Raw genomic sequence first — 25,888 nt, 5'->3', positions numbered from 1 at the left:
CACTTTCTGTTCATCTCTAATAAAGTGATTCAGCAAAGCAAAACCTCTGACTATGTCTTAAGGCTGAACGATTAATCACATTTGCAATATTCTCGCGATATCATAAAACGCAATTTTCTAATCGCAAAGGCTGCAATTTATTTATTTATTTTTTTAATTATTATTATTATTTTTTTGTGACCGACAAGCTACATCCTTATCGGTCCTGTTAGCGGTATTTTGAAGGTGGCGTTAATCCTCAAGCCTCAGACAAGCACTGAAGCTTAAGAACCCTCATGAGGAGCTGACTGATGGGAGGAGCTACTGTAGACAGCGCTCGCCTGTTCGCCTCGCTTCATGAGTAGGCGTGTCTGTAGACGCTATCTACACATGTATTATTGTTTTCAGCCAAAAAACTGCGCATTACAGTAAAACACATGGCTATTTAAGTGGCTACTGTGATTTTGAGTCAGAAAAGTGCAGAAGCCGATGAGTTGTGTGTGTGATGTTTGTGCACCGTGCGGGGTTAGCCTTTAGCCTAGCCGCTACCCCTCCGTGGCAGCCACGCTTCTGCCGTCTGACGCGCCGCCTCCGTCTGCTCCAGTGGCGGAGAGTGCTGGCAGGAAAAACCGCTGCTTCATGGGCCGCTGGGTCGTCTCGGCGTAGCAGTCGAAGGTTTCCCCGCACACTGGCTGCTACCGTGCCTCGGCTGCCGGCAACGTTTAGTTAGAGTAGTGACTTACGATCATATATTATCGTACAGCTAAAACGTTGCGACTTAATATGGCTAAACAGGAATAAATCAACTTAGTTGGCCTTGTCGTCATGAGCCAGTGCAGCCGCAGCCATCAGAGAGACAGCTCCATAATTCTCCTTTTGCACAATTTTTCATTGTTACAGTAAGTTGTTTGATATGCTTGATTTGAATATTTGTATGGTTTAGATAGTTGGTTTAGTGTTTTGTTAATATAAAAAAGTTATTTATATGGTATTTTTTTTACTATTTTTTTAAACATTTATAATGTTTTATTTAGAACTATTTACTTTATGTTTTTCATTTATTTTGTGTGCCATATTGTTAAAAATGTAAAAAAAAAAAAAAATGAGCAGATTGATGTTCATTATTTGTTTTTTGTTATTTTGTGTTTTCTCATTGATTTAAAAAAAAAAAAAAGTAAGGTATCGATAAAGTACTGTAAGAGTAGTAGTATAGTAGTATACCCATCCCTAATGTTGAAGAGGTCAAGCCACAGACTCTCGTTTGCTTTATTGTTGTAATCTGTGCTTTAAAATTTCGATTTTATATTTATTTAAAGCTTAAATAAATCTGAAATGGTTTATTATGAAACAGATTGATTTTTTTTTTTTGCATGTGTTCATTGAAAAACATATCACAAGAGGCCCTTGAAAAAAGAATCGCATTTTAAATCGCAATATTGAGTAAAAAAAAAAAAAATTAATTATTTTCCAAAATCGTTCAGCCCTACTATGTCTCTCTGTACGAAATCTCAGGTACTACACACACACACACACACACACACACACACACACACACACACACACACACACACACACACACACACACACACACACACACACAGTGGTGGCAAGGCGGGGCGGGTGTGTGTTTGGTAAACAGGGCGTTGATTTGGACAGTGAACTGGGAGCTGTGGGGACGCACATCCACTATCTCATCGACTTCTGAGATCATCTCAGTCCTTTGTGTCGGTCTTTGCTCTTCTTCTTATGGATCCTTCATGTCTTCTAATGGACAGGTTGAGGTGAAACATGCGCAGTGCCAACATGTGGAACCGTTTTACGCGCCGCGGACTGCAGGTTTGTTACCACTTGTGGCACAGACGCGCTGCTTGATTTAAAAGAAGTGATTTTCTTGGAGGAACCTTGGAGAACTGTGTGATGATGTTTCTCAGCACAGCATGTATCCGCCTTGTGACACATGGGATGTAGTAAATGGAGAGTTGGACACCTGAAGCCACAGTCCAAGCTGTCCGTCTTCCTCACTATGATCATCTTCTTCACTTATCTCTTCTACTGCCTCGGTGGCTTCTGTGAGTCCTTCCCCAGACCTTTGTTCAACCATAACAGAGCTTTTCACGGTAACGAAGGAAAAGACGCGGAGCGCGTCGCCGGAGCGCACGAGGCGTCTCCGGGCTCTGTTGTGCGCGAGCAGCATTCGGTTTGGCCACATGACGGAACTTCTTCACGCAACATTCCCATCGCTAATAACTTTGGAAGCAAAAAGTTTCCCCAGGCCATCATCATCGGGGTGAAGAAAGGTGGCACGCGGGCTCTGCTGGAGTTCCTGCGCATCCACCCGGACGTGAGAGCCGTGGGCAGCGAACCGCACTTTTTCGACCGTTTCTATCATAAAGGGCTGGAATGGTACAGGTGTGTAGACTTCTATATTTATTTATTCCCACTCATTTAGATGGAATTCTGAAAATCTTTGAGGGAACTAGATGTATAAATGTTGTCAGGTGAGATCAACAGAAACTCATTTTAATCATAGTTTCTATTAGTGGTGTAACTAAGGATTCACTCAACCAATGATTCGATTCGAATCCCGATAAAAACTACAACAAACAAAACTCAAATTAAAGATTGGGATGTATTGATGCACTTAACTTCTTTCAATTTGATTACATAGAGATTAGGGGTGGGAACCTCTGGGTACCTCACGATAACGATAATCTCACGATATGACGATACTGCGATTATCGATATATTGGTCAGAAATCAATCTATGATAATCTATGACATAACAAGAAAAAAAAGATTAAGTGAAAAAATAAAATGTTTATTTTAAATCTCTGAAAGACAATAACTTGAAAAAGTGTCCTATGAACAGTGACACTATTTTAGTGCAACATTTCTGTAAATAAGTGTCAACATACCAATATAAACGAATAAGTATCTCCAATAGTGCTTTATGTAAACAAAAAATAGGGTCTTTCTTACCAGTGACACCATTATAGTGCAATATTCCAGTAAACAATATGTTGGTTCCTTCAACAAACAGTGACAACATTTCTGTGAAGACGTACCTGCACATTTTAGTGAAAAAACAGAAAAGGTTTTGAAAATAATAAAATAAATCTTAAAACCAAAAAAAAAAAAATTAAATAAATAAAAAAAATAAAAACAAAAAGATACTTATCGGGAGCATATCGATCATTGATTGTGCGAAAAAATATCGCGATATATCGCCATATCGTCACACTTCTAATAGAGATTTTTTTTTTGTCAAAATATAGATTCTTCTTCTCGTTATTTAAATCGCATGTGTTTGCACTCATGGCCCCCGGGTCCAAATCTGGCCCTTTATAGCATCCAATTCGGCCCACAGTCGTTTTTAACGTTAAACTGTTCAAAAAACTCAAAATTCTTACAAATCCTTCAGTTTTTCTCAAATTATTACATAATAATTAAATAGAAATTGGTCACAAAATCTAGAAAATGTAAAGTGAAGGTCCTGTTGGGACTGATATCTGTCACTTATTGCTTGGATATTGTCGGTTTATTACATATTTTGTATTTTATATGTATAAAAGTGCAAACCTGCTCACAATAATGTTTAAATGACTAATTTTCCCGCCTAACCCTTGACATCCCTGATTTTAATTGTCAAGAATTATATTAACTAATATATTTTCTTCTTACAAATCGTTTGGATTGTTTGAATTCATAAACTAATACTAACTGCATATTTCTTCATTTATCACCATGCATAGTTTTTATTTATTTTTTTAAAACATAAAATAAAAATGTAAGAAAAGTTTTTTCATAAGGTGTGTGTGTGTGTGTGTGTGTGTGTGTGTTAGGGCTGAACGAATTTTGGAAAATAATCAAATTGCGATGTTTTTTTGTCAATATTGCGATTTAATATGCAATTATTTTTCAATGAATACAAGCAATAAATCTGTTTCATAATAAACCACTTAATGTTTATTTCAACTTTAAATAAATATAAAATATGCATTTTAAAGAACAGATTACAACAATAAAGCAAACAAATCTGTGGCTTTACCTCTTCAACATATTAAACTAACTTCACGTTTCATGTGGACTGCACTTTTTAAACACTCTCTGAACTTAACAGGACAGTCTATAAATAAATAAAATAAACAGATATAAAAAATAAATAAAGCTTACTAATATCCAGTCAGTAACATCACACATACTAAAGTGCAGGAAAATAAGGAGAACTAATATCTGCTTTAACCAATTGGATGTTTTTTAGGTAAATCAACAAACTTAAAATAAATTATTACTAAAAAAATTTAAAAAAAACACAGCCTTTGCAATTAGAAAATCACGTTTTATATCGCGATGTTATCGCAATTAATCGTTCAGCCTTAGATGTAACCCTTCTGCCAATGTTTTAGATAATCAGTCAAAAATGTTCAGCAGGCAAAAAAAGCCGTCTTTAAACAGTGCAAAGTTATACATGACCTCATGACTTGCATGTGCTTTATGAAAGCTCAACGTTCAGAGGGTGATTTCTCTTGGTAATGCAACTTGTTATGTTACGTGTAAATGCATTTGATCATCATCTAACACGGGGTGTCAAACTCATTTTAGTTCAGGGGCCAAATACGGACCAGTTTAAGCTTCAGTGGGCCACAGAATTTAGGCTGGAAAAAAGCTAATTCAACATTAACCTGCCCTGGTTTGCACTTCCACGTATAAATGATGATAAAGTATGTGAGTATATCAGTCCCTGTAGGACATGCGCCTAAATTTACCTGATTTTGGGAATTTAGAGACATTTCATGGAGAATTTTGAGGAAGATTTGGAAAAATTGAGAGTTCTTTCAACAATTTCAGATTAAAATTTAGGGGTGCCCCGATATCGATATCGGATATCGGTCCAATGTCAGCCTGAAAACGAATATTGGATATCGGATTCAAATTTCAGAATTTTATTTATTTATTTTTTCAATTCCTTTTTTTATTTATTTTATTCAATTGTAGAATACTGTAGATAATATGTTAAATGTTAAAATGTATGTAACCAATTGGTTAATAATAAATGGGTCAGTTTTTCTCATCCCTACTGTTGCTGGCTATTGTTCTCTGTTTGAGTGACATCACTTGATCAAGCCTTTCTTTTTAACATTTTACACTACAAAATAAATAATAAAAGTATGTATAATTCGTGCTGATATCGAATTAATATCGGTATCAGCCGATACGCAAGGCTGCAATATCGGTATCATGTCGAAAATGAAAAAGTTGTATCGGTACATCCCTATTAAAAATGACTGCTGTCGTGATAAAAGAACTGGAAAAATGACCTCTGCAAATTTTGTGGATTTTAATATAATTTTGTATTTGGAGCGACTGAGATATCAACAGCTGAATTTCATGTTTTTACAATATTTTTTTTTAACTTTCTTGAGCGGCCCAAATTTGTTGCTCTAAAGGGCCTGATTTGGCCCCCGGGCCTTGAGTTTGACACACTTAATTACATCATAATGTGCACAAAAATGGCTTTGCAGAGCCTCAAAACCAGAACCAGAGTTTTTTATGATCCACTGGATTGTTCTGGATCTTTTGCTATTTTGCTGTGTCATGGAAACTTCACAAAACAATGCTTTAATCCAGCGTTAGTGCAGGTTGTTTGACCAGTCTGATGGGAGGGATATTTACACTGACTTTTTTCTCCTCTTGTAGAACCCATGCTCATTACGAGGATAGTTGAATTAACCCTTGTGCACTCCTTTAAATGTAAATACACTTCTACACCTTCTGCACACAAACTGTTCGTCTCATAAAAGTGTAATAAAAATGTCCTCCATGATTTTTTTTTACTTCCACTGCATCAGATCTTTTCAACTACTTCAGACCTATGCATAGATATAACATTTATTGTAATGTTCAAAGTTCAAACCCTTTGTAACATTTGTGATATGATACCGATATTGCAGCCTTGTGTATAGGCCGATACCGATAGTGATTCGATAGCATGAATCATACAGATGTTTTTTTTTTTATTTCTTTTTTTTTCTTCCTTTTTTCCTCTTTTTTCTTCAATAAAAAAAAAACAATAATGATTTATTTTGTGGTGTGGAATGTTAGAAAAGGCTTGATGAAGTGATGTCACTCAAACAGAGAACAATAGTCAGCAACAATAGTTATGAGAAAAACTGACCCAATTATTATTAACCAATTGGTTACATAGATTTTAACCTTCAACATAACATCTACAGTATTCTACAATTGAATAAAATAAATTAAAAATAAAATAAAAATCAGAAAATCCGGAAATTTGAAGTCGATATCCGATATTCGTTTTCCCAGCTAATATCGGACCGATATCCGATATCGGATTGGGACACCCCTAATTTTTGATGAAAATGTTACAGCCTTGTGTCATTAATGAATAGCAAAATTGAATTTAATGCATTATTATTTTTGGCACAAGGACCGTTTTAAAGAAAAAATGACACTTGTACAACTTGTATACATTGCAAGATAAGAAATCCAGGCCTTCACTGAAAACTTTATGCATTGGTCTCTTATTTTGAAAGTAGAGGCTTAGCTCTATTAGGTATTAATTGAAAAAGCATTATGATATGTCATGATTACAGTATATGAAAAATATGCTTACAATAGGAGTCATTGAAGCAAATTTGGTCACATGGTTACTAAGTGTCAGTGTGATGCATATCTTCTTTTCTATACACTTCATATACACAGGACTTTGGAATCAGAATCAGAATCAACTTTATTGGCCAGGGGTGAATGAATACACACGAGGAATTTCTTTTGGTGACCTGTGCTCTCTCAGGTAGTGTAACATTAAATAATAACAATCAACTAGAATAAAGAAAAGTAAATAAAATAAAGAAAAATAAAAGAAAAAAGAAGTATAAACATAAATATAAGAGTAGTTAGACTAATATGTGCAAACTAAATAAAAATAACAAGATAATAATAATAATAATAATAATAATAATAATAATAATAATAATAATGAAATAAATTAAAAATACAATAATAATAATAATAAGATAATAGTGCAGTAGTGCATTGATGAGTAGTGCAAATAGGTGAACATTTAAATGAAAAAATTATGTCCATGAACATTTCGCAGTGACAGGTTGTTCCAGGGTTGATATGTTTAGTTCCAGGTTATTTCACAGTAACAGAAACAGGCCTTGAATTAAGCAAAAAAAACAATAGTAGAAATTTTTCATAAATCTAGCCCTAAAAATGAATGGAATATTCAGAGGCAAACAAATAAAAACACCTAAAATGTCACTTTTGGTCACAAAGATGCTCCAAGGGTTAAGACAATAATTATTAATGAAAATGGGAAAATGCTTTTATATAGCGCTGCAATTATAAGCAGTGACACTAACTATTGAGCTATTCAAAGACCACTGCAGAAGCACAAAATAACAGTGTTTAGGGCTCGTTCCAGCTTGATAGATCATATTAGGCAGTGGCTATCTGTACGGTTGCTACATCAATATACCAACATTCTATCCATACGCAGCGCCCCTCATTGGCCAGTTTAGGTCACGTGACTAAGACTAATCCTAACCCTAAGATGCTACGTACGTGTACTTCGGTAAACGTACCAACAGACACTTTCATCATGTTAGACATCAGCTGTGTTGGTGCATGAAAACAGGCAGGCTTTGAAATATCCCACATGAGTTCAGTTCACTCATCATCTGTAAATCTGACAAATAGTTATAAAATATATCTGGCAGAGCTAAGGATGTTTTCTGATCTAAAATAAAAAAGTAAGCCTCATATGTTGAGATTAGGGCTGGACGATATATATCGATATTCAAGCTGTTTCGACTTTTCTAATTTGGCGATATTGAAAATTACAATACCGTAAGGCTGGGCAAAAAAAAATTGATTTTTACACGATTAATTGAACTAGGACAGTGCCCGTCGGAAGTATGCATTCATGTGGGAGCTTAAGTAGAGTTAATTATGGCCAAATGAATATATGTTTGAAGGTTGGATGTACAAAGAGGTGTACATACTCTGTACTCTGTAGTGTTATAAAGGGGTTTATTTGCGGGTGCAAAATAAAACAGCGTGTGCGATTTCCCTGGTTTAATTCTATGAAATATAAACATGATAAATGTGTTTGTTGTTTTTTTTTTTTTACTCACTTTTATATTTTTTTGTTTGGTGTATTTTTCTGTAATGTATGTTTTTTTTTAAATCATTATGTGTATTTGTGTATCTTTCTGTTGTGTTTTTGTGCATTTTTTGTATAAATGTGTTTGTTGTTTTTTTATTACTAATTTTTATATTTTTTGTAATGTATGTTTTTTTGAAGTCATTATGTGTATTTTTTGTATCTTTCTGTTGTGTTTTTGTATAATTATAGTTTTTGTTGCCATTGTAGTGTGATTCTGTTGTCATTTTGTGTATTTTTTGTATAACTATTTGATTTTGTGTATTGAGTCATTTTCATATTTTTGTTGTTTGCTGTATTTTTCTGTAATGTATGTTTTTTGGAGTAATTTTGTGTGTTTTTTTATCTTTCAGTTGTCTTTTTGTGCATTTTTTTGTATAACTGTATTTGGTTGCCATTATAGAGTGATTCTGGAGTCATTTTGTGTACTTTATGTATGAATTTTGTTTAGTTTTTGGTTTTATTTTACTCATTTAGCATATTTTTATTGTAAATTTTATAAATACTGTGTGTGTTCCCGTGAAATGTTTGAGACGCTGATAACCAAACTCCATAGACATTGTAACTGAAACTGCGCAAAACAAAACGTAAAGCTCCAAACTACATGAGTGAGTAAGTAAATTAAAGTTATTATCTTGTTCTCTATCGCTCGTGTGTTTACAGTCCGTGTCCGCTTGGCTGTGTGCGCAGTGATTGGCTCTGGCCGCACACGTGACTCTTGCTCGGGTGAGGAGCTGTGCAGTGAAATAGATATAGATGGTGCGCTAGCGCCCCCTCACACCCTGTGGTCAAAAGCTGAATAGGTTTCATTTCGGGGCCGTCCAGAAGTGAAATAAAATAAAAAATAAACATTTTGAAATGACCAAATTACTCCAAAATAACAGATACACACACTTGGGGTATTTGGAACCCGTTGACTAAGTTTCAGGTCGAACTCGCACCGCGTTGGGGAGATCTTTGCTCCACACACACGCACACGCACACGCACACACACACACACACACACACACACACACACACACACACACACACACACACACACACACACACAGACCATCCTGAAATTATAGTATAGATAGATTTGTAGATGAAAACAATTTTTATTTTGCAAATTTGAGTAAATATATATATATATAATATATATATATAATTGAAAAAAAAAAAAACTAAAGAAATTCCCACCACAGTTTTTTTGGACTTTTTCGCATTTCGATGTGAGCCAGCCCTCTCTTTGTTTACATGTGTTTACCCTTTGAGTAGGCTATATGTGTGCCACAGGCATGTTTACTTTTTTATTCACACTATGCTGAGATGCCTCATTTACTTTTTATTTTGTGATTGTTCTATGCATTTTAACTCTTGAGGACAATTATTGCAATAAAGCTGCACTTTTGACAATATATCTGATGTCTGCAGTCATTTTAAGTGCATTTAAAAAAAAAAAATCAAAACTCAAATCGAAACTCAAATTTTTCTTTAAAAAATCAGAGATTTTTTTTTTTAGGCAAAATCACCCAGCCCTACAATATCACCTATATCGTTATACATATCGTTTATAACTTATTTTGTATCAAAATACTCATTCTAGGAGTCTCTGATTTCACTACTTATCAGAACAGCATGAAAAACACTGTTAGCTATATTGCTGAGTGTGTCCTAATCCAGACCGTCCAGAACACTACAGAACTCACTCACACGTGCTGTCCCTTAGAGGAGAAAAATCCAAACGTGGTGCATATTGTGCAGCTGTTTGTTATATGGCTGCACAATTAATCACATTTGAACCGTGATCAGGATTTTTGATTGACACCATTAAATTAACCTGATCGTCTGGGATATTTATGTATAAAATACAGGATCTGCACTAATAGTCTATTTATTCAGTTAGGCCTTTGGTACAATTTAAATTCATGTGCTAATTTTTTTATTCTTATTTTGCAGAATTTTGGACTGTAAACTGTACACATATTGTTTGTTTAAAAGTAGTGCAATAAAACCATAGATTTTTCCCTCAATGATTGTGATTACAATTGTTATTAGAATATTGATCCAAAAATAATCATGATTATCATTTAGCCATAAGCATGCAGCACTGGTTTATTCATAAATTAGCCTGTGTAGAATTTTTACATCAGCAAATTTAGCCCTGAGTTGTGTTTCTGGTCTGACTTCATTTGAATTAAAATTATCGAGATTTCTATTAGGGCTGCTCAATTAATCAAAATTTCGAGTTCTACACCCAACGATTACAAATAAAAAATAAATAAATAAATATAATTCAATATATCTAATATCAATATCAATGCCCGATACTGATATCGGTCCGATATCAGCCAGAAAACCGATATCGGATTTTATCCGACTGCATCTAAAATCTCCGATATAATATATATTGTTTTTTTGATTTATTTTTTTCAATATCTTCTATTTTGTTTTTTAATTTATTTTATTCAATCATAGAAGGTTTATTATATGTAATTAATTGGTTTATAATAAATTGAGCTGTTTTTTTTTTTTTTTTTGATAATAATCAAGCCTTTTCTAACATACCACACTACAAAATAAGTAATAAAAGTATTATGATTTGTGCTGTTATCGGATTGTATTGATATCGGTATTGGCCAATATCAAGGCGGCAATATCGATTTCGTATCGGAAGTGACAAGTTGTATCGGGACATCCCTATGGGGACACTTTGGGTTTGATGATGAAGACCTAGAACAAAGACGTGTTTTGTTTTGTGCAAAAGTGAACATACTTGATTTTAGCGTGTGAATGATTTTATTTATGTTTAAAGAATATATTTTATGTTTCTTTAAACATAAAGAAACATTTTTTTGGTTGACAAATAATTGTTTGAATAATCGTGATTTCAATTATGACTGATTATAATTTTTTCTATAATCGAGCAGCCCTAGTTTATATCATGTATTGCCATTGTGAGAAATAAATATTGAGATATGAGTTTTGGTCTATATTGCCCAGCCCTAGTTGAGATACACTGTGCAGGTTTAGAAGTGGAAAGACAAGATAGTTGGAGTTTAAAAGATCATAAATGCAGGATAATTATTCTAAGTATAATTATTCTAATGCTTAAAGCTATTTTTGAGTTTATTGGATTATTTTTTAAGGTGCAGTATATGAAGCTAAATGCCACAGTTTGTTTTCTCAGACCTGAATGAATGAATGCTGAGCACAGAACATTAAAGCATTAAAGTTCTGGAGATGAGTAACATTTAAAACATTCTATCACAGCTTTTCTGCTCATGGGAAAATGACCTTTAGCTTTTACTTTTTTCCTTTTGTTTTTCCCCTTCTTCATTTTGTGTCTTTTAAAGATATAAATTGTGTGTTTTTGCTCCGTACTCTGACTAACTCCGTCCCTCAGCTGCAGTGAAACACGTATTTATGAGACTTTAGTCAATGGTTTCATCAAATGTTTCAAATGTTTGAAAGCTCATTAAAGAAAACCTTTAATGCTTTTCCAACAAGTTTCCGCAATCGTGCTCGTAGTAATAGTAGTAGTAGTAGTAGTAGTAGTAGTTTTTATTTGGTAATTTTATTCCATTAAACATTAAACAAAACATTTTCATAATTTTGTGTACAGCACGACCGAAAGGGTTTCGGCTGAAGTAAATACTTATTATTCCTAATCCTGTTTACAAACTTCCACGAGACAAAACACAAAGATTTATAATAAACTTTTATTTTTAAACTAAATCATGTCATCATTTAATTCATTTAATCCATTATGGATCTATTAAAATCTTTTCATTAGTTTTATTTTATTTTTATTTATTCAGTTTATTTCCGACATGGTTACATTCACTTTTTTTTTTGGTACATGCTGAAAAAGGAGACGAGAGAAGCAGTTTGCTTATCTAAGTCCCGTCCCCTGTTTTGAACACAGAAAATTTACATCAAAGCTAGTTGCAACTTTATTCATCCTGAGCTTATATATTTTTTAACTATAGTAGATTTATACGTCTTTTTGAAAGCTGTGACTGTTCCGGATTGTTTTAATTGATCTTTCAAGTCGTTCCACAGATTAACACCTCTTACAGAAATACAATGACTTTTTTTTATTTGTTCTTGCTTTTACTTTTTTGAAAATGCCGGTTCCTCTGAGGTTGTACTTACTTTTTCTGTGTTCAAAAAGCTCCTGGATGTGAGGAGGGAGAAGATTATTATGTGCCTTGTGCACCATGACTAAGGTCAACAAGATCATGGATTTTCAATAAATGTAGTTCTACAAAAATAGGGTTTGTTGGTGCATAGAAAGGTGCTTTATTGATAATTCTTATTGCCTTTTTTTGGAGTAGGAAAATAGGATGAGTATTGGATTTGTAGTTGTTTCCCCATATTTCCAAGCCATAATTTAGGTAGTAGAAGTACTTATACACTGTATGTGATTTTCATTCAAGTTTTCCATCAATGGGAACTCCTAGAAATGTATTTACAGAAACTAAAGGATCCACACAAGATGTTCATGTTTAACTGAAGTTACTCAAGAATAAGAATGAAGATCATTTCTATATTAATAGTTATTTTTCTAGGAATATACATCATCATTTGGTTCTGAATTTTTATTTTTCTAATTCACAAATCATTAATGCAGAGCTCCTTAAGATTCTGCTTATTGTTGAATATTTAATTAATTATTTATTTAGGGAATGTAAACTCTAGTAATAAGCCTATTGGCATATACAGTAGTTCAGTGTTTTTTAACCGTGGGTTGTGACCCCATGAAATGTCTGAAAAAAAAAAAACTTAAAAATATTTAGTTTTATTTATTCCAATTTTTTTTTAAATTTTTTTTAATAAAATGTGCTTTGATCACCTGACATGTTTCGACTGTCAACTGTCAGTCTTCCTCAGAGGCGTCTGCTGATCGCTTTGATGTGTTCTTGACTTCCATGTAATAATTACAGCAAGTTCTTGGTTGAATTTATTCACACAACTTTGTTTTCAGGAAATTTACTTTGATCTCCAGACATGTTTTGACTGTCAACTGCCAGTCTTCTTCAGAAGCGTCTGCTGATTGCTGTGATCTGTCAAAAAAAAGTTGTCTAAATAAGTGAAACCCTAACATATTATTAAGACAAAATTTTGTGGCAAAAATATGTTTTATCTGGTAAATAGAAGATAAATATAGAATGATTAGAATCAATGGGGACAATGGTCACCTACTTAAGACTTGGTGGCAACAAAATTTAGTCTTCAAAATCATTTTTCTAAAATAATTTTATTTCCAATTAGGAGTTGACGTGCAAAAGGAATGTTTTAGCATTTAAATGTGCGAGAGTGCACAGTTAATTTCAACCAAAATAATATATTGCCTTAAAAAGATGTGTGTTTTAAAGCTCACCTCTGAATAACTGAGGAGTTGATTTCCTTCATTTCACCATCTCTCCTTTCTTTGTGTTTTTGACCTGGTTTTTCTTTCTTGAGGAAAGACATGGTTTCCTGCTGCTGTCTATCTCCTGCTCCTCGTCACATCCACAGTTCAGACTACCTGCTACAGCACAGCAGCACATGTTGGTTGTACCATTTGCAATGTTTTAAAGGGGTGGTTGCTAGGGCCCTGATGCAGCATTAATAATGGTTTTTAGTGCACAATTTAGCTTTACAACCAGCTTATTTTTACACAGGCCCCTTTTCATTCAAATATACTGTAAATTGTCTAAAATGTTTAGAATGCATTTTTGTACCTACAAGTATATATAAAACAGACTTCTGCAATATACCGACTACAAGACGTCAACGCAAGACAATGGACGTTGCCGTCTATCTTTCCAACCACCTCTCAGGCACGTTTATCTTACTGAACCACAAAGATTAATAATGAGGGTGGAAGGTAGGGCTGGGCGATTTTGCCAAAAAAAAATCTTAGATTTTTTAAAGAAAAATTTGAGTTTTGAATTTCGATTTTTTTTTCTTCAATGCACTTAAAAATGACTGCAGACATCAGATATATTGTTAAAAGTGCAACTTTATTGCTGTGATTGTCCTCAAGAGTTAAAATGCATAGAATAATCCCAAAATAAAAAGTAAATGAGGCTCTGTCATTCAACTGTTTCAAGCTTTAACTCAGGTTTAAGCAAAAGTGCAACAGCGCCTTCACAGTAGCTGAAATGTTCTGATTAAGAAATCAGATAACTACATATTTTATAGCATATAACATTACAATAAAAACAATAATAAACTCTTCCCTTAGCATTGTGCTACGGTAACTCACAAAGATGGAATACAAAAAAGTCCGAAAAAACTGTGGTGGGGAAAAAAATAAAAAATAAATTAATAATAATAATAATTTTAAAATAATATATATATTTTTTCTTTTAAACTCGAATTTGCAAAATAAAAACGTTTTTACAAAAGATGTGCTTTTCGGTAGTGTGAAAACTGGAATTTTATTCATCCGAAACGTTCTGTGGAACAGAATAACGGAGGCAGTGAACAGCGTTTCCGTATTGCAACGAACTCAGGCTGAGGTTTGAATTAAATGATCAATTACGGCAAATGATGGTATAAATGAAATGTTACTCATCGATAGACTAAAAGTGTAAATCCCTGTTATTTGATCATTTAGACTAGTCAGGCCAGCGAACGTGAGCCTGTGCAACGCTTGAATAAATACTCAACTCGTCCTCTATGTGCGCCGTGCGAGCTGCGCTGCTCAAAATAGGAGCCATAGACTTTTTTTTTTAAAGGAAGTCTTTGGTAAATAGTTTGAGGAAAAAATGCTTCTATGTGGAGAGGCCTTGGCTCTGCCATGTACTGGAAACTGTGGTTTTGTGGTGCAGAATGAGGGTTTAAGCATCGCTGCTGTCCCACTGTATGTGTGGGAGCTTGGATTCTTTCACTATACGCTTCGTGTCCACTTGAACTCCTTCCAATCTCTTCTTCTTGGTTTTCTCTCCTCCTGGTGTTTACACCATAACTAACCTCAGGTAAAAATGTCATATTTATCCACATATATAGGTTCTCTCATTTGATCTATGTCTATCTCATGTATGTATCTCATAGTACCTCGTGAATATTCTATCTTGTTCATCCTATAATGTTTTAATACATCCCAGTGTGATAGTGGATTCGTTTGGTCAGGTCAGTCAAAATGTGTATTGTGGATGCTTCTTCTTTCCTGTTTTCCATCAAGTTGCTTGTTTTATTTGTCGGCCTCTCTGAGAAACAGTGGTTTATAATTTGACTTAGTGCCTGGTGTGCTATTTAAAGAGGAACGTCCTGAATCTGTTTCCTGTTCTTCAAAATAAAGTGTGTCCTCCAATCAGAAGAGGAGTTCTTCATTAAAGCCATTTCCATTCCTGGAAGGTGTGTCTTGTTCAGAGTTTTCAAATCTGATTTTTAAACCAATTGCAGAGCTACTGATATGTGTGCACATGCGCAGTGTTCAAACAAGAGTGTGGAGGAAATGTAAGAAGCCATATGATTGGCTGAAAGCAAACACACCTAATCTGTCGATCAGTTTTATCAGCCAATGGTGACGTTAGTTGCATCGTGACATCAGGGCAGTCTCAAAATTTGCTGCACACATTTCTTTCACAAATGCAGAGGTTTCACAGCACAGAAGCAGTTTGTAAATGCACATTCAGCAATTTGCAATATCTGTGGATTTATATTACAAGTGTGCCTCAATATAATATTTGTGAAGTAGAGCGTGTGCATTTCAGAATTTATATTACAAGTTTGCATAAAATATATATTTGCGAAAACAGATCGTGTGCATTTGTGAATGTGAAATACAACTATGAAACAAAGCATGTGCATTTGTGAAAAACTCTGCAAGAAAAAAAAAATTTAGTGTGACAGTTTGATTAAATACTAATTAAGGTGAAGTACCATATTTGTTGAATGGCTAAAAACAAAACATATAGTGATAAAGTTAATAATCAGCTTTAATTATCACCCTTATACAGTATCCAATTCCTTTGATTTTGAATGATATGGTAACTCTAATCCCATGCAAAAATACCAACTATGACTTGTGGATACGCAAAAAAAACGACGTAACAGCTTGTAACTAATGCAGTGGCGTGATTCCAACGAACAAAAAGACAAGCACTACTTTGCGTTCTCTATTATTAAGTTGCTAACCACCCCTGCTGTCTACTAATCAGCCCACAGAAAGTCCTCAGCCCTGTATTTGCAGACAGTAATGACTGACTTTTAAACATGTAGGCCAACTCTATCTATCTTCAATCTTCATGCCCACTTCACAGTGCTTGGAGAATGTCAGTGGGTATTGAGATTCTTTCACACTTATAAAACAAATACTTTCCAGCTTGTGCAGCCAAGGCTGAGTTGGACGAGGGAGTCTCTAAGGTCAGAGAAAGAGGGGGTTGGAGGACGTAATGTGGAGAGGGAAAAAAGGATGGAGAAGGGAACAAACGTTGAACTAAAAGAAAAAGCTCTCCACATGTTGACATGTAGAATTACAGGATCCCTGTGGTTCTCGGTGGTCTTGCCTTCTGAACCACAACCATCTGCCTTTGGGATGGAAGAGTCCATTTCCCTGCTGCATCAGCCTGCTCAGGATTAGGAGGATCTGGGATCTGGCTTTGAGAAGCCTGCGTGGATCACGGATTTCCTCCTTCTGGACTTCAATCAAGAGGAAAGCTTTCTAACTTGGAAACACACACACACGCACGCACGCACGCACACACGCACATAAATGCATACACTAAGAACTTCATTGCTCACAGATGTTGATGCAGCCTGTGGAGGGCATGCCTAGATTGTTACGATGTGCACATGTGTATCCTGTGATTAAATTTGTATTGTATGGATACACACTTGCAGACATAAACTGATTGGTGAACATGTTTCCCCGTAATTTAAGCTGCAGTGCACACAGGGTGTTATAATGGTGTAATGAGCCAAGTGTGCATTGTTCTGTTGAACTGTTCTGTGATTATTGCTCATGCTGTTTATGTTTGCTGTGGTTTTTGTCATGGTGATTGGATGAGAGCATGTCTGGGGGAGGGGCTGTGTGCAGAAGGGATGCTGGGAAGCAAAGTTTGGTTAATATGTGTAAAGGCTCAAACATACGCGGGTGTACTCTGCACACAACGGACTCTGTGCGGACTCGGGCGCATCGCCGGGTAGTAGTTTCTATTAAAAAACATTTCCCACAATCCTTAGCACTTCTCTGTGGTCCTTATACTTCTGAGACTTCTTTTAAAGGTGTCGGTACTGTCATAGCTTGTCTGCCAGTCTCTCCTCTAAGCTTGTGTTCATCTCTCCTGCTTTGTTTCACCTGGTGGGTGAAATGCAGGCCGGTGTTACATTTAATGCAGGTCGATAAAATGCCAAGCAGTGTTTTGTGTGACACCAAGTATGCGGAGAACTCCGCACAGTCTTAAAATCTGAGCTTTGCAGTTAATATGTTTGAGCCTTAAGAGTGAGGAGTGTGTGTAAAACTGAGGACTTTGTTGATGTTGTTTTGGTATTCTCATGGCCGACAGTGACCAGGTTCCTTATTAATATCCAACCACTGAGTGATTCTTTTGTAATAATAATAGTAATGGTTTGGATTTATACAGCGCATTTTTCAAGGAGACTCAAAGCGCACAACAGAAGTTACAGAAGCCATTATTCATTCACCCCAGTCACTCACATCAATCATACCAGTGGTGATACATAAGCGTAGCTGTTATTTTGCTCCTACGGCCACCAACATTCATGCACATTCATACCCATTCATTGCCTTGCCCAGAACCAAGGGTGCCAATGACAATGACTTGGATAGAGCAGGATTTGAACAACCAACCCTTCGGTTATTAGACGGCCCACTTTACTACTGAGCCAAGGTCACCCCCTTTGACAATCTTATGGGCATTACATTGGTGTCAGAAGTAAAAGTCCAGACTTGCTTGCATTGTGTGGCTACAGTTTGCTCGTACTATTGGCTTTAGCCTCCGGCGTCATGGCAGTGGGTGAAAATGTTTGTGGCCCAGATTGGTAATCTAATTTTTCTATGCATTGGTGTGTAGGACAAATTTTAAATAGTCGTGGATGTTGGGGGATATGGTACCCAGCCTCTGGCGGGTTGTTGCAGACCAGTAGTAGCAGTGGTCTAGCCGATGGATGCCTGTGTGTATAAATGCAGAAATATGCCAATAAAGCAGGACTGGGAGGCCTACCTTGCCCTATTTGAAGTTTTGGCTGGGGCAGCAGGGTGAACGGAGAAGGAAAAGCACTGCAACTAGCTCTGTGCATTACTGATGATGATTTAGCATGCCTGCTATTACTTAGCCCTTATGACAAAGGCTTTAGTAGAGTGGTGCTTTGCACCAGTGGTTAGATTTTTAATGGTCATTGTTTCATCATATGTGATCATATCAGCCCGAATAACACATGGCTGTGTCTTGGCTTTACAGACTCTCTGATAAGCATCAAAGAGTCGATGAAGGGCCTGTTTGATACACGGGACAGGTACAAACAAGCGTTTCTTCCTCCTTTTATCATCGTTCCGGACTCATCTGAACACTTGCTGCTGTTTCGGGCATTGGGCAAGATCCGCAAGAGACTCAAGAAAAGAGGCTCACGGTCCAAGTCCAGGTCAGGAGAAGGCGTGCTGCAGCACACTTGGGCTCTGTCGTCTTCAGCCACAGGGAACGCGCTCGGTGCTTACGCCGGATTCCTCTCCCTGCTCGGATTGCAGGGGGTGCCCTGGACCCTTCACAGCGCTGGAGTTGTGGTCATGGGCTTTCATCTAAGATCCTTGAGAAGGTAGTTTGTGATCAGCTGGCATTTTTCCTGGATCAAAGTAGTTTCAGTCCAGTTTCCGTAAACAACACTCTAATGAAACTGCCTTACTGAAAGTGTCCAGTGACGTTATGATTGCTGATTCGGGAAAATGCACTGTTCTAGTTCTCTTGGAGCTGTCCTCAGCCTTCAACAACGTTGACCACCAGGTGTCGACCCTGACAGTCCTACTTGAGGAATCAAGTAGGACTGTCAGGGTCAGTTCTACAGTGGTGCTCCTCATATTTATCTGGGTACAGTTTTAGTGTTTCAGCGAACCAAATAAGGTCTGAGTCAGCGGATTTGTTGTGTGGAGTCCCTCAAGGTTCCGTCCTATTTTTGTTGTATTTGACCCCCTTGGGAAAGATCGTCCAAAGGTTTAGTGATGTTTCTTACCACCTATAAATTTATGATATCCAGCTTTACTGCTCCTTTAAGCCATCTGAGTTCCAGAAGCTTAACTCCTTACTCCATTATTTAGTGGAAATAAAACAATGGCTAGGCGATAACTCTCTGCAGTTCAATGCAGACAAAACAGAAACTCTGGTGATTGCCCTGATGACTCAATTCCAGGGATTAAACAGTATTTGGGTGACTTAGACCAAGCCTTAGAAACTTGGGAGTATTCGTTCACAAAGACCTGTCATTAGTGCAGCACTGTAAGAAGCTGAGAAGGAACTGCTCCTTTCAACTAAGGAACACCTCTAAACTCTGGAAAATGGTCTCTCAGAATGATTTGGAGCTTATCATCCATGCCTTTGTGTCTTCACGTTTAGACTATTGTAATAGTTTATTCTCATGTCTAAACAAGAAGGAGCTGTCTCGACTACAACCAGTGCAAAGCTCTGCATCGAGAATTCTGACTCACATATCCCCTATTCTAAATTAACTCCATTGATTTGCGTTCAATTGACTCTGTTGACACCTTCAAAAGCCAACTAAAGACTTATTTGTTCAAGCATTTAATTACCTATTTTTGGGCTGCTATTATTTTATGTTGTCTTGGCCTTTTATATGTGTACTTTTTGATTCTAAACTGTATATGTTGTGTACCTTTGTGGCTTTTGTCTGTGAAAGGTATTATATAAATACATTATTTACTTAGAGTACTTATTTACTTAGGGGTACAGAGCACATTGGAGGGGGTACTCGGAAATATTTAACAATTCATTTAAAAATAACTGGGAAATGTTCCTAGTCTCTTTTTAGGGTATTTTTCCCGCAAATTCACCACAAACAATCAGTAATATTAATATTTTAAGGTTTCATTTATTCAGACAACTTTTCTCAAAAAGTTTACTTTGATCTGCTGACATGTTTCGACTGTCAACTGCCAGTTTTCCTCAAAGGCGTCTACTGATCGCTTTGATGCGTCCAATGCTTGGACACAGTTTTGTCCATGACTCTGCGTAATAATTCTAGCAAGTTCATTTTATCTTCTTTTTGAATAATATGTTAAGGTTTCATTTATTCAGACAAACCTTAACATATTATTCAAAAAGAAGACAAAATGAACATGCTGGAATTATTGAGAAAACTATTGCTCAATAAAATACAATATTGTCTTGTAATTTATTGAAACAGGATTGTTTTATGCTGTAGAGGCCATTTTATCACACTTCTAACAATATGAGACAATAAATAGCCACGATTTACAATGGAGACTATTTACTGACTATTTAAATAATCACATTAAAGTTGCATTTTTTTAAATTCCACTTTAAATTCCTCTTATTGTTTTGAATTTGTAGATTAAACATTAGGGACCCAATTTTTGAGACACAGTTAGGGGTTTAGGCGAGGCACATGAAATTATGGAGAGGGTATTATGATATGAAGGGGGTACACATGATTTTACAAAAATGCAAAGGGGGTAAAAAGATTGAGAACCACTGCTTTGGACTATATTATGTTCTGTTATGGTGTTCTGGCCAGTCGGTATAGACAGGAGGGGAAACCACTGATGCGCACAAGCGAGAGTGTCACGGAGTGAGCCGTGACGCTCACACAATAACCACAGTTAGTTACTGACCTCAGCATCTATGCAGGGAAAGGACTACCAGCATACTGTATGTGTTTGTTGGTTAGCAGCTAACTCACCACCATGGTCACAGGAGCACTTCCATTTTCAGGAAACCAGAGGGACTAACCCAACTCATGTAAATAGGGGTGTTTGGTGGGCTGGTGTTGGGTCAAACCATTTGTACAGGGGTGTTTGTGTAATTTTTGTTTGTTTTGGATTTTAAAAACATTTAAGGTGAATTAATTTACATGAAGTTATTATGTATGATTGAGTAATTAAGGTTTGTTGTTTTGTGTGTTGCTTGTATGATTATTTGGTTTGTTATTGAGTTAATTGATTTTAGATGGGGTTTGGTTTGTCTGTGGGAGGAGTTACAGTTAGAGGCTGCCTATAAAGGAAGCACAGCCTCAGTTGCTAGACTGGACCCTGAGTGAGCAGACCTGTTAAAACTGATGGCAACAAACAGAGGGTAAAGTCCATGTTCAGGATTTGCAAAAATATAGCCTGGCATCTCAATGCCCTTTTCTTTTTGTTTTGCTCAAGTTTTTGGTTTTCTGTTTTGGGGGTTTCACTGTAAATATATTGCACCTGACAAGGAAGAAAAATAAATAGAAAAAGCTTGAAACATATTTCTACTCTCGAGTCTGTCTGTCCCCTCCGCTGCCGGTCATCCTTACCACAGAGAGACTAGTTCATTGCCGTATTTGAGAAGCATTTAATCCCTTAAGAGCGTTCATTAGTTCATCGTCTGTATGTCCTGTACATACTGTAGAGTTGGCAATAAAGGTGACATTCATTCTCAATGTATTAATTCTATCAAACCATATAAATGATTGATTGATTCATCTATATCTTAGTGCAATGCACACAGTTTGTTGTAGTATGAGCGCCCATCTGCAATGTGTTACATTTGCAACGTATGAATATCTATGTATATAGCGCTTCAAGATGACTTTTGTTGTAATTTGTACTATAAAGTTGAATTGAATTGAATACCTTTACGTAAGATGTCATCAGATAAAAAGATTGCATCCTTCTATAAATATTCTTTCTCTCCTGAACGCACCTCACGATCTGCAAACCAACCAACCAAGATCTTGGGCAGGCTTATTTTCCACGAGAACTGATTGGTCAAGGTGGCAGTGCTATGTTACCCCCTGGACTCGGCATTTTAGCCGTTCAGCACAAGTTGTCATCTTAATTTACCCCAGAAAGCAGTAAAATAGCGCCATAGTGCAAAAAAGCTAAGTTTAGTCAAGGAAGTTACCTCGATAATAGACAATCCAGTTTTGTAGTACAGGGCTCCGAGCTTGGGACAAAGCGCAATCCATTTCTAGGAGATTGGACACAGCAAACAAAACAACCCAATACCACAAATAACAGCAAAAAATGTGCCAGAGCATGATGTGTATGCACGATGCCCCCTTCACTTTTCTTAATATAATGTACATAATATACAAATATTTAAGTGCCATTAAACACAGTGACTGTACAAAATGTATATGAATTAATGTGTTCTTTTAAAAATACGTTTTATTTTTTGGCACTCGAGTCATGTGACTTGGTTCTTCTTCTGTTGCGCAATTCTTCTTCACAATGTAAATGGTGAAGTGACACTGCGCCCACCGGTTAATGTATGGTACTGCAGCAGAAATGAAGCAGAAAGTGATTTTATCATGAATTTACAACATTAATCTAAAAATGAAGATTTTTAAAGACAAGGTCAGCCTCACAGAGCTAAAAATGTTAGAATAAATCAGAGCGGTGCTGCTTTCTTCTTGTAAATAGAACGTTATGTTTTGGGGTTTTTTTTTACAGCAGTTTTACTGTGTTTTGACTAAATGCTGGGATTCATTGGATTTTTTCACGTCTTAGGAAGATTTTGAGACAATTTTTAATGGAATATACTTGCTGCCGTATTTGAGAAGCATTTAATCTCTTAAGAGTGTGAATGAGTGAGAACATGCATTTTAACCCGTATTCTGGACGGTGGACGTTACAATGCATCAATGCAAATTTTTGAAGTTAACATGGGTTAACTAATAATTTTTTGCATTTTTGTATATGTTACACACATGGTCTATATATTTAATTCTATATATTTAATTCTACTTTTTCTTTAACTCTATGTATTTTACAGTTGGCTATTATAAAACTTGCTGTTATGTCCCTGTTAACATTAAATAAGTTTTTCACCAACTGGGATAATACTACTCTAATTGTTAAAATTTGCATTTATTGCATACAAAAGGACAAAAATCAGACATATACCATATATTTATGTATTACTAGTGACAGTAATTACACCTCAGTGTAAACTGATGTAGCTATAATTGTAATCCAGCAGCGAGGACCAAGAGCTGTGGTTATGAGATTGTATAGGAGGAGACAGCGGATGAGAGGAAATGACTTTACTGAAGTTAATATTCCCCTGTGGTTTCCTTCCAGTAGCAGCACACACACTCTTTCCAGTCTGCACTCACATGGTCTCTTAATCGATGCCAGCAGTTAATGCCATGTTTATCAGCCTTTAATTGGCCCCTAATTCCAAATGAAAAGCTCAAATCACTTTAAGAAATGTGAAGAACAATCAAATGAATGAATATAAATTAAAGTATTAACTTAATCTGCTTTATAATAAATGCTTTTATGTTTTTTCTCTCTCTAGAGTTACTTACTCCTTGAATTTCAGAATATGATCAAACAAGATATAATACTTTACTAAGAAATACTTTTTTGAGTTCCTGTTTTATTAACTCTGCCAAAAGAGATTATATCCTCAAAGATTTTAAAATTGAGAAAATTAAAAAGATAAGATGCAATCACTTAGTTTATTTAGTTTTGCCTAAAGGGAAATAAATTCAGTTTAAGATTATTAATGATGTTTACTTATTGAGTCAGAGATTTAATTTGGATGTTGGTTACTGTGTTTTTTTTTGTAAAGTCTGGACTGAGGATTTGGATCATCTTTTCTTTTTGTGTGATATAGTTTCTGGAGCGATGTTCAAAATTAGTTTCTATCTAAAGGGATTAAACTTAATTTGTTCACTGTATCCGATGTGAAATTTGGCTTGTTTGTTAATCATAAGATGATTGATTTTGGTGTGAAATTTGTCCCTGATTTTTACCTGTTGAGGAATAATACATAATAATAATAATAATAATAATAATAATAATAATAATAATAACTAGAATATTTGCATTTCCTGAAAAAAATGCACGTCGTCCTGCCTTAGCTTAGCATTAGCCTAGCGTTAGCATTAGCTATCCTTAATTCTAACATTAACATTAGCCTAGCATTATTATTGACCTAGCATTAGCTTTAACCTAGCTTTACCATTAGCCTTGCAATAGCATTGACTTAGTATTAGCAATAACCTAGCATTAGCATTAGCTGCACTATTTATGTTCTAGTTTCCAGTGTTGTCACCGTGTTTTTAATTTTCATTCACGTACCTCCTATGACAATTTGCGTACCCCTGGGGGTACCCGTACCCCACTTTGGGAACCAAGGCTTTATCTCTTCTTCATGGCAGAAATGCCTCTAGACTTCTTTCATTTATAAAAAAAAAACTTGATATTTTTCAATAGCCCAATCTGTTGTTTGATTGTAAGTACATTGTTTATCCCCTTATTTCTTTTTTGTATTGTGTTTTAACTTTGTCTATTGTTAACAATTTTCTGATTTGTGTCAAATTTGATGTGTTTTAATCTGTATTAATGTGAAAAGGTGACCAAAAAACAACTTACCCCTTGAATAGAGAATTCATTCATGTCTTGTCTTCTTTTGTCTTGCAGGAATATGATGCCACGAACGCTGGAAGGTCAAATCACAATGGAGAAAACCCCGAGCTACTTCATCACCAAAGAAGCCCCTCGCCGTGTATTCTCCATGAGCCGCCAAACTAAGCTAATTGTAGTAGTGCGAGATCCGGTGACCCGCACTGTTTCAGATTATACACAAACTTTAACTAAATCCCCCACGCTTCCATCCTTCCAGAATCTAGCTTTCCGCAATTCCACCACGGGTCTTATCGACACCACTTGGAGTGCTATTCGTATTGGCATCTATGCCAAGCATCTAGAGAACTGGCTGAGATACTTTCCTCTTTCACATTTGCTTTTTGTCAGCGGAGAGCGGCTGGTGTCCGACCCGGCAGGTGAGATGGGACGGGTGCAGGACTTTCTTGGGCTCAAACGAGTAATTACAGATAAGCACTTCTACTTCAACCAGACCAAAGGATTCCCCTGTCTAAAGAAGCCAGAGGGAAGCAGCAGGCCACGCTGCCTGGGGAAGTCAAAGGGACGGCCCCATCCCCACATACCCTCCGATGTCATCATCAGACTAAGAGACTTTTACCGACCCTTCAATCTCAAGCTCTACCAAATGACTGGCCACAACTTTGGCTGGGACTGAATGGTTTCTCACCTAGAAATGGATCTCTTACTATTTTTTTTTAATCAACAAAAGTTCTACTGTGCAAACGTGTAAATAATGCCTTTTAGTTTGTTTTCTAAGATATGAATGCCAGCACATACCTTTCCAAAAATTCACAAAAAATACCCACATAACCAAAGTTTTTGAGAGTCTGACATATTATTCTTTCAAGAGAAGTTCAATTAAACTGTTCTTGAGAAGTGCCTATTATGTTATTGTGTCAAGACAAGCACTAGCTTAAAGCAGAACTAAGTAACTTGCGCTTAGCACTCCCCCTAAAGGTCCCTTTTGGTTATGTCACTGTCATAAAAACTCCTCACCCCCCGCCACCTGCCCCACCCTACAGCTACATGCGCACCTTTGCTCTCCCAAGACGGTAGCAACCGATCACTGAAAAATGCTAATACAACAGTGACACTAAGGGTGCTTTCACACATATAGTCCCATATGAGGAAGAGAGACGAGTAAAATAAATGAATGATGTGGGAGC

At 36.1% G+C, this 25,888-nt stretch overlaps 1 protein-coding gene across 1 annotated transcript; it reads left to right on the top strand.

Moving 5' to 3' along the window:
* Positions 1 to 1,640: 1,640 nt before the first annotated feature.
* Positions 1,641 to 25,888, top strand: LOC114481408 (heparan sulfate glucosamine 3-O-sulfotransferase 6-like). Its single transcript, XM_028476222.1, has 2 exons — positions 1,641 to 2,388; positions 24,759 to 25,888. Exons 1-2 carry the CDS (start codon positions 1,937 to 1,939, stop codon positions 25,375 to 25,377), a joined length of 1,071 nt encoding a protein of 356 aa, XP_028332023.1. The 5' UTR covers positions 1,641 to 1,936; the 3' UTR covers positions 25,378 to 25,888.

Source organism: Gouania willdenowi, chromosome 19 (assembly GCF_900634775.1).
Source record: "Gouania willdenowi chromosome 19, fGouWil2.1, whole genome shotgun sequence".
NCBI lineage: Eukaryota > Metazoa > Chordata > Actinopteri > Blenniiformes > Gobiesocidae > Gouania > Gouania willdenowi.
The sequence above is the reverse complement of the archived record's forward strand: the minus strand, read 5'-3'. Positions and strand labels throughout refer to the sequence as shown.